This window comes from Nerophis lumbriciformis, linkage group LG03 (assembly GCF_033978685.3).
Source record: "Nerophis lumbriciformis linkage group LG03, RoL_Nlum_v2.1, whole genome shotgun sequence".
In the NCBI taxonomy this organism is placed as follows: domain Eukaryota; kingdom Metazoa; phylum Chordata; class Actinopteri; order Syngnathiformes; family Syngnathidae; genus Nerophis; species Nerophis lumbriciformis.
The window spans coordinates 21,710,001-21,720,000 of NC_084550.2; the positions used below are offsets into that span (position 1 = coordinate 21,710,001).

At 42.0% G+C, this 10,000-nt stretch overlaps 1 protein-coding gene across 3 annotated transcripts in view; it reads left to right on the forward strand.

Moving 5' to 3' along the window:
- Nucleotides 1-10,000, forward strand: part of tmbim1a (transmembrane BAX inhibitor motif containing 1a) — a 34,723-nt gene that overhangs the window by 19,575 nt on the left and 5,148 nt on the right. For 2 of the 3 annotated variants that reach the window (XM_061935290.1, XM_061935289.1), the window contains 4 exons: nucleotides 4,648-5,010; nucleotides 7,825-7,898; nucleotides 7,982-8,046; nucleotides 8,120-8,173. In XM_061935290.1, the coding sequence (XP_061791274.1) occupies nucleotides 4,653-5,010; nucleotides 7,825-7,898; nucleotides 7,982-8,046; nucleotides 8,120-8,173 (551 nt within the window). In that variant the 5' untranslated portion in view covers nucleotides 4,648-4,652. The remainder of the gene's footprint in view (nucleotides 1-4,647; nucleotides 5,011-7,824; nucleotides 7,899-7,981; nucleotides 8,047-8,119; nucleotides 8,174-10,000) is intronic. The other variant, XM_061935291.2, reaches the window with a different exon arrangement.

Genomic DNA, 10,000 nt, shown 5'->3' on the forward strand with positions numbered 1-10,000 from the left:
CATCATAAATTAATCAGATCTTTAATGGACAATAAAGAACATTTTACATCAATCGATCAATCTAGGGCATGGGTCGGCAACCCGCGGCTCCGGATTTTCCCGGGAGACTTTCGATTTCAGTGCCTCTCGCAGAAAACTCCCTGTATTAATATTCTCCGATTTTCACCCTTACAGTTATAATAAGGGCGTGCCATAATAGTACAGTATTTGGCGCCCTCTACAGTCTATATTTACAGCGTGCCAGCCCAACCCCGTGTTATACAGTATGCATCTTCTACTTACACACGTACGTGACAGCAAGGCATACTTGGTCAACAGCCACACAGGTTACACTGACGGTGACCATATAAAACAACTTTAACACTCTTTCTAATAATGCGCCACACTTTGAACCAAAACCAAACAAGAATGACAAACACATTTCGGGAGAACATCTGCACCTTAACACAACATAAACACAACAGAACAAATACCCAGAATCCCATGCAGCCCTGACTCTTCCGGGCTACATTATACACCCCTGCTACCACCAAACCCCGCCCCAACCCCAACCCTGCTCCCTCACACATCAACCCTCCCCCCGTTCTGTACGTCGGTTGACGTAATTATGGGGTTCCCCAGGGATCCATCTTGGGGCCTCTCCTTTTTATCCTATACATAAATGATTTTGTATACTCCTCTGAAACTTTTCATACAATCATTTTTGCTGACGATACAAATTTGTTTACCTCACACAGGAGCCTACACGATCTACAAGCATACTTGCCAACCCTCCCGGATTTTCCGGGAGACTCCCGAAATTCAGCGCCTCTCCCGAAAACCTCCCGGGACAAATTTTCTCCCGAAATTCAGGCTCATGGACCTGAGTCCGCTAACCCACAACATAAACAGCATACCTGCCCAATAACGTTATAACTGTAGAATGATGGAGGGCGAGTTCTTGGTTTCTTATGTGGGTTTATTGTTAGGCAGTTTCATTAACGTCCTCCCAGCGCGGCAACAACACACAACAACAGCAGTCACGTTTTTGTATACCGTAAAGCAGTTCGTCTGCCGTAAACAGCAATGTTGTGACACTCTTAAACAGGACAATACTGCCATCTAGTGCATTTGATGAAAGCACTTTTGTGCGTGCCACACAGAATGCATCATCAGAGGTGTTCAGCATGGTTAGAAAGATAGTGACAGAGAATAGAACAAGGATGGACAATTCAACCCTTAACTCAACAATGAGTAGATGAGTGTTATGTGTGTGTATATGTGTAAATAAATGAACACTGAAATTCAAGTATAGCTAGAATTCACTGAACGTCAAGTATTTCTTATATATATATATATATATATATATATATATATATATATATATATATATATATATATATATATATATGTATATATATATATATATATATAATCTATGAAATACTTGAGTTGGTGAATTCTAGCTGTAAATGTACTCCTCCCCTTTTAGTCACGCCCCAACCACGCCCCCGTCCCACCCCAACCACGCCCACCCCTCTCCCCCCACCTCCCGAAATCGGAGGTCTCAAGGTTGGCAAGTATGTCTACAAGTAACTGTCAATTCAGAGCTTGTGAAAGTGGATTCCTGGTTCAAATGCAATAAGCTCTCACTTAATGTAAATAAAACAAATTTTATTCTATTTCGTTCTAATAAAAACCGGACAAATACTGAGCACTGCCATATCAACATCAATGGGCAGGAAATACAGAGAGTGTACTCCACAAAATTCCTGGGGGGTCATCATTGACGAATACCTCAATTTCAAATGTCACATTAGCCATCTGTTAAAGAAATTATCCAAATATGTTGGCCTGTTCTTTCACCTTCGTCATTATCTTCCTCTTTATGCTCTACACACCCTATATAAAACTCTCTTTGAACCACATCTAAACTACTGTAATGTCATCTGGTGTAACACCTTCCCTACCTACCTTCACAAATTAGAATCCATGCAAAAGAAAATCATACGGTCCAAGTTTAATGCCCCCACTCCACATCTATTCCATAATTATCATCTCTTGAGACTGACAGAGTTCAATATTTATCAAAATGCTTGTCTAACCTATCAAGTCATTCACAGGCTGAATCTTAGGCTCTGTAGCTAACCCTAACCCTAACCCTAACCCTAACCCTATCTACCATCCCCAGCATGCCCACAACACTCGTAACTTAGATCTGATATCAGGTAAACATCGTTTACTGGATTGTACTGCTCGAAGTGTTGTATGCAGGGGACCAAAGATTTGGAACCGGCTTAATGAGAGCCTCAAGATGCTGTATCCATTCTCCAACTTCAAAAAGAAACTGAAAACTTACCTATTAAACACTTATATCTAATGAATGTATGTATGTATGTGTATGCTTGCTTTAGTACTATTATCTTGTGTTAATCATATAGCGTTGTTTTTTTTTGGTTTCTTGTTGTTGTGCTTGCTACCATGTTTCATCATTCCATGTATATACTGTCCTCTGGACCCCCTGTCAAAAGCTTCTTCGAGCTTATTTGGGGGACCCTTTCACGTACCAACATTTTTAAATGATGATATTCACTACTATTGTAATTGTTATATGGTATTGTGAATAAACTTAAACTGTTAAACTGTTAAGGTGGGCGGGGTTTGGTAGCGGGGGTGTATAATGTAGCCCAGAAGAGTTAGGGCTGCATGGGATTCTGGGTATTTGTTCTGTTGTGTTACGGTGCAGATGTTCCCCCCGAAAATGTGTTTGTCATTCTTGTTTGGTGTGGGTTCACAGTGTGGCGCATTATTAGTAAGAGTGTTAAAGTTTTTTTTTATACCGCCACCGTCAGTGTTGACCAAGTATGCCTTGCTGTCACCTACGTGAACAAGCAGAAGCCTCATTACAACGTGTGGCTGATCAGGCACGCTGGTTGTAGTGGGTGTTAAATGCTGTACCATGACGTCATCCGCCAAGCGCCATTCATCATACTTGCCAACCCTCCCGGATTTTCCGGGAGACTCCCGAAATTCAGCGCCTCTCCCGAAAACCTCCCGGGACAAATTTTCTCCCGAAATTCAGGCGGACTCAGGTCCTCATGGGTTTATTGTGAGGCAGTTTCATTAACGTCCTCCCAGCGTGGCAACAACAGCAGTCACTTTTTTGTATACCGTAAAGCAGTTCGTCTGCCGTAAACAGCAATGTTGTGACACTCTTAAACAGGACAATACTGCATTTGATGAAAGCACTTTTGTGCGTGCCACACAATGCATCATCAGAGACAGGGTGTTCAGCATGGTTAGAAAAATAGCGACAGAGAATAGAACAAGGATGGACAATTCAACCCTTAACTCAACAATGAGTAGATGAGTGTTATGTGTGTGTGTATATGTGTAAATAAATGAACACTGAAATTCAAGTATTTATTTTATATATATATATATATGTATATATATATATATATATATATATATATATATATATATATATATATATATATATATACATATACATATAATAAAACAAATATATATATATATACATATAATACAATAAATATATATATATGTATGTATATATATATTTATATATATATATATATATATATATATAGCTAGAATTCACTGAACATCAAGTATTTCTTATATATATATATATATATATATATATATATATATATATATATATATATATATATGTATGTCTTAAAGACAATAATGTTAAATATTCAATAACATGGCAAATTCTTGCATCCAGCACACCTTACAATAGTGGTAATAAAAGATGCAACCTATGCTTGAAAGAGAAACTGTTTATTATATACCGTCCAGACCTGTCATCCCTCAACAAGCGCAGCGAAATTGTATCAGCATGCCGGCACAGACGGAAACACCTCCTAGGTAACACATGAGCCAATCACCACGCCCCTACGCCAGCCTGTACCCACCCACTCTGTGCCCTATATAAACCATGGTATGTGAATGCTTCTATTAAAATCTCCTGATGATTGAGGGAACCCCTCATGAAACAGGCCTGTAGAGATGAAGTAGTCTTGTGATTTTTTTCCCACACATACATATATATATTTATATATATGTGAAATACTTGACTTGGTGAATTCTAGCTGTAAATATACTCTCCCCTTTTAGCCACGCCCCCGTCCCACCCCGCCCACCCCCCTCCCCCCACCTCCCGAAATCGGAGGTCTCAAGGTTGGCAAGTATGCCATTCATATAAATCCTGCGGGCCGCACTAACATTCAATTTTTATATTAAAGGTGTGGGCTGCGTGTCTGAGACTTTTGGTTTGTACATAGCACAAAGCAATTTAAAAAAAATTGTATGCAGTGTTGTTTCATTATAAATTTCAAAAAAAAATTGTGGCTCCCGTTATTTTCTTTAATTTGTGAAACTGGTCAAAATGGCTCTTTGACTGGTAAAGGTTGCCGACCCCTGATCTAGGGATTCAGATATCTGGTCAGAACACTTGCTTTCACCTTCATTGTCCATTCCTTTTTAGTGACTTTATATACCCTGGACCTAGACGTCGAGTTCGCATTCGCCGTTTTCCGTCGTCTTACCTTTCTTATCACCTCCACGGGAGCCCACATTCTCGTTAAATTTGTGACTAGCCTAATGTGGTAAATCCCTGTTCTCTCACCCTCGCAGGCAACATGTCCAGATCAGACTACCCTCCAGGGTACGATGAAGCCCACGGCCCGATGTACGCACCTCAGGGCGGAAATTACCCGGCGGCCCCTGCATACGGCTTCCCGGCATATGGCGGACCTCAACCAGGACAGCCTGTGGCTCCCTACCCCACCGGTACAAACGCTCCTTTGTTCTCTGGCCAACCGGGGAACTATCCTCCGGGGAACTATCCTCCGGGGAACTATCCTCCAGGGAACTATCCTCAGGGGAACTATCCTCCGGGCTCGTACCCTCCCGGGCCTCAGGGAGCCGGCTATCCTAGCCAGCCCCCGATGCCCCCCATCATGCCGATTACCATGCCATCAGATGTTATGAGCTCTGGTAAGTCAACATTTTCAGGTGTGACAGGCAACTCGACTTGGACTTTGACATCAATGACTCGGGACTTGACTCGGGCTTTAGCATTATACCTTCGTAAAACCTGAGAGATTAGGGATGGGGTGTTCAGCAATTTCTTCTGAAGACAAAGTCGACATAACTCCGTAGGGCTTCACGATTAATCGACATTGAGGTTTTAATTAGTGCGATAAATAACCGCAAACCAGCGTTTGAGTGACAGACATGTTCGCCAATTAAATGGTAAACGGGTTACACTTGTATAGCGCTTTTCAAGGTACTCAAAGCGCTTTGACACTTATTTCCACATTCACCCATTCACACACACTGATGGTGGAAGCTGCCATGCAAGGCGCTAACCGCGACCCATCAGGAGCAAGGGTGACGTGTCTCGCTCAAGGACACAACGGACGTGACGAGGTTGGTAGAAGGTGGGGATCGAACCAGGAACCCGTCAGATTGCTAGCTACGGCCATTCTCCCAACACGCCACGTTGTCCCGTTTGTTCGAAATGCATCGCTCTCAGCACGTTTTTTTAATAGTAGAATTAACTGAACACAGTGAGCCCTCTTTTCACTGATTCGCAATCTTTGTCTCGGTGGGCACTAGAAGTGGGAATGTTTGGGCACCTTGCAGTTCGATTACGATTCAAGAGCTACGATTCGATTGAAAATCTATTATGGATGCATCTTTAATTTATTTAATTTAATTTTTAATCGTGGTCAAAAGTTTACGTACACTTGTAAAGAACAATGTCATGGCTGTCTTGAGTTTCCAATCATTTCTACAACTCTTATTTTTTTGTGATAGAGTGATTGGAGCACATACTTGTTGGTCACAAAAAAAAACATTCATGAAGTTTGCTTCTTTTATGAATTTATTATGGGTCTACTGAAAATGTGACTGGGTCAAAAGTATACATACAGCAATGTTAATATTTGCTTACATGTCCCTTGGCAAGTTTCGCTAAAATAAGGCGCTTTTGGTAGCCATCCACAAGCTTCTGCTTGAATTTTTGACCACCAAAATTGGTGCAGTTCAGCAAAATGTGTTGGTTTTCTGACATGGACTTGTTTCTTCAGCATTGTCCACACGTTTAAGTCAGGACTTTGGGAAGGCTATTCTAAAACCTTAATTCTAGCCTGATTTAGCCATTCCTTTACCACTTTTGACGTTTGTTTGGGGTAGAGATGTCCGATAATGGCTTTTTTACCGATATCCGATATTCCGATATTGTCTAACTCTTAATTACCGATACCGATATCAAGCGATACCGATATATACAGTTGTGGAAATAACACATTATTATGCCTAATTTTGTTGTGATGCATTAAACAATGTAACAAGCTTTTCCTAAATAAATCAACTCAAGTTATGAAAAAAAATGCCAACATGGCACTGCCATATTTATTATTGAAGTCACAAAGTGCATTCTTTTTTTTAACATGCCTCAAAACAGCAGCTTGGAATTTGGGACATGCTCTCCCTGAGAGAGCATGAGGAGGTTGAGGTGGGCGGGGGCGAGGTATTTGGAGGGTAGCGAGGGGTGTATATTGTATCGTCCCAGAAGAGTTAGTGCTGCAAGGGTTTCTGGGTATTTGTTCTGTTGTGTTACGGTGCGGATGTTCTCCCGAAATGTGTTTGTCATTCTTGTTTGGTGTGGGTTCGCAGTGTGGCGCATATTTGTAACAGTGTTGAAGTTGTTTATATGGCCACCCTCAGTGTGACCTATATGGCTGTTGACCAAGTATGCGTGCATTCACTTGTGAATGTGAAAAGCCGTAGATATTATGTGATCGGGCGGGCACGCAAAGGCAGTGCCTTTAAGATTTATTGGCGCTCTGTACTTCTCCCTACGTCCGTGTACACAGCTGCGTTTTAAAAAGTCATACATTTTACTTTTTGAAACCGATACCAATAATTTCCGATATCACATTTTAAAGCATTTATCGGCCGATAATATCGGACTGCCGACATCCTTAGTTTGGGGTCATTGTCCTGTTGGAACACCCAACTGCGCCCAAGACCCAACCTCCGGGCTGATGATTTTAGCTTGTCCTGAAGAATTTGGAGGTAATCCTCCTTTTTCATTGTCCCATTTACTCTCTGTAAAGCACCAGTTCCATTGGCAGCAAAACAGGCCCAGAGCATAATACTACCACCACCATGCTTGACGGTCGGCATGGTGTTCCTGGGATTAAAAGGCCTCACCTTTTCTCCTCCAAACATATTGCTGGGTATTGTGGCCAAACGGCTCAATTTTTGTTTCATCTGACATCACATGGACAAAGATAAGACCTTCTGAAGGAAAGTTCTGTGGTCAGATTAAATTAAGGTTTTAGAATGGCCTTCTTACATTGTTTGTTACATTGTTTAATGCATCCAGCGGGGCATCACAACAACATTAGGCATAATAATGTGTTCATTCCACGACCGTTAATATCGGTATCGGTTGGTATCGGAATCGGTAATTAAGAGTTGGACAATATCGGCAAAAAAGCCATTATCGGACATCTCTAGTTGAAATTCAACTGAATTTGCATTACCGGTAAATCAGGTTGTTTTAGCTAATAATCATGCTGCAAGATCTAGCATGTTGCATTCAATGTTTATTCCCATTAATTCCACGTTAATTCCCATGGAAAGTTTCCGGAATTTTGCAACCCTACTTGGGATTAAAGATTTGAGGGTTACTTGAGACTTTTAGTAAAATGACTTAATCTCACTTGTGATAGGATAGGATAGGACTTTATTGTCATTGCACAAGTACAACGAAATGATGTGGTGTTATTCACGCAGATGACGAGCATGAGTTTGCGGCCAGGGGAGGCGACTGGGACGATCTGAGCATTCGCCACGCCTTCATCAGAAAGGTAAGAAAAAAAGACACCGACTTCCATTCATTGCACAGTCCAATCATTTTAATCACCGCTATGTGCTTTTCCTGCGTTGCCAGGTGTATATGATTTTGGCATCCCAGCTCCTGTTCACTACCGCCATCGTGGCCGTGTTCACCTTCGTGTGGGTATCTTTTTGTGCTTTTCTCCTGTTTTTCGTCCGCAAACTGTCCTGACTGTGTCCGTTTCCCCCGCAGCGAACCCGTCCGATATTTTGTACAGCGCAACCAAGCAGTCTACTGGGCGTCATAGTGAGTTGCCAAACGTCTTACAAACCCCAAAACCAGTGAAGTTGGCATGTAAATGGTAAATAAAAACAGAATACAATGATTTGCTAATCCTTTTCAACCTATATTCAATTAAATAGAATGCAAAGACAACATATTTAACATTCAAACTGGAAAACATTATTTTTTGCAAACATTAACCCATTTAGAATTTGATGCCTGCAACATGTTTCAAAAAAGCTGGCACAAGTGGCAAAAAAGACTGAGAAAGTTGAGGAATGCTCATCAAACACTTGTTTGGAACATCCCACAGGTGAACGGGCTAATTGGGAACAGGTGGGTGCCATGATTGGGTATAAAAAGCAGCTTGTATGAAATGTTCGGTCATTCACAAACAAGGACAGGGCGAGGGTCACCACTTTGTCAACGAATGCCTGAGAAATTTGTTTAAGAACAACATTTCTCAACCAGCTATTGCAATAAATGTAGGGTTTTCACCATCCACGCTCCGTAATATCATCAAAAGGTTCAGAGAATCTGAAGAAATCACTGATGATATTACAGACCGTCGATCCCTCAGGCGGTACTGCATCAAAAAGCGACATCAGTGTGTAAAGGATATCACCACATGGGCTCAGGAACACTTCAGAAAAACACTGTCAGTAACTACAGTTTGTCGCTACATCTGTAAGTGCAAATTAAAACTCTACTATGTAAAGCGAAAGCCATTTATCAACAACACCCGGAAACGCCACAAGGCTTCTCTGGGCCCTGAGCTCATCTAAGATGGACTGATGCAAAAGTGGAAAAGTGTTCTGTGGTCTGACGAGTCCACATTTCACCATCTACGCTCCGTAATATCATCAAAAGGTTCAGAGAATCTGGAGAAATCACTGCACGTAAGCCATGGTATTACGGACCGTCGATCTCTCAGGCGGTACTGCATCAAAAAGCGACATCAGTGTGTAAAGGATATCACCACATGGGCTCAGGAACACTTCAGAAAACCACTGTCAGTAACTACAGTTGGGCGCTACATCTGTAAGTGCAAGTTAAAACTCTACTATGCAAAGCCAAAGCCATTTATCAACAACACCCGGAAACGCCGCCGGATTCGCTGGGCCCAAACTCATCTAAGATGGACTGATGCAAAAGTGGAAAAGTGTTCTGTGGTCTGACGAGTCCACATTTCACCATCTACGCTCCGTAATATCATCAAAAGGTTCAGAGAATCTGGAGAAATCACTGATGATATTACGGACCGTCGATCCCACAGGCGGCGCTGCATGAAAAACCGACATCAGTGTGTAAAGGACATCACCACATGGGCTCAGGAACACTTCAGAAAACCACTGTCAGTAACTACAGTTGGTCGCTACATCTGTAAGTGCAAGTTACAACTCTACTATGCAAAGCCAAAGCCATTTATCAACAACACCTGGAAACGCCGCCGGATTCGCTGGGCCCAAACTCACCTAAGATTGACTGATGCAAAAGTGGAAATTTGTTCTGTGGTCTGACGAGTCCACATTTCACCATCTACGCTCCGTAATATCATCAAAAGGTTCAGAGAATCTAGAGAAAGCACTGCACGTAAGCGATGGTATTACGGACCGTCGATCCCTCAGGGGGTACTGCATCAAAAAGCGACATCAGTGTGTAAAGGATATCACCACATGGGCTCAGGAACACTTCAGAAAAACACTGTCAGTAACTACAGTTGGTCGCTACATCTGTAAGTGCAAGTTACAACTCTACTATGCAAAGCCAAAGCCATTTATCAACAACACCCGGAAACGCCGCTGGATTCGCTGGGCCCAAACTCATTTAAGATGGACTGATGCAAAAGTG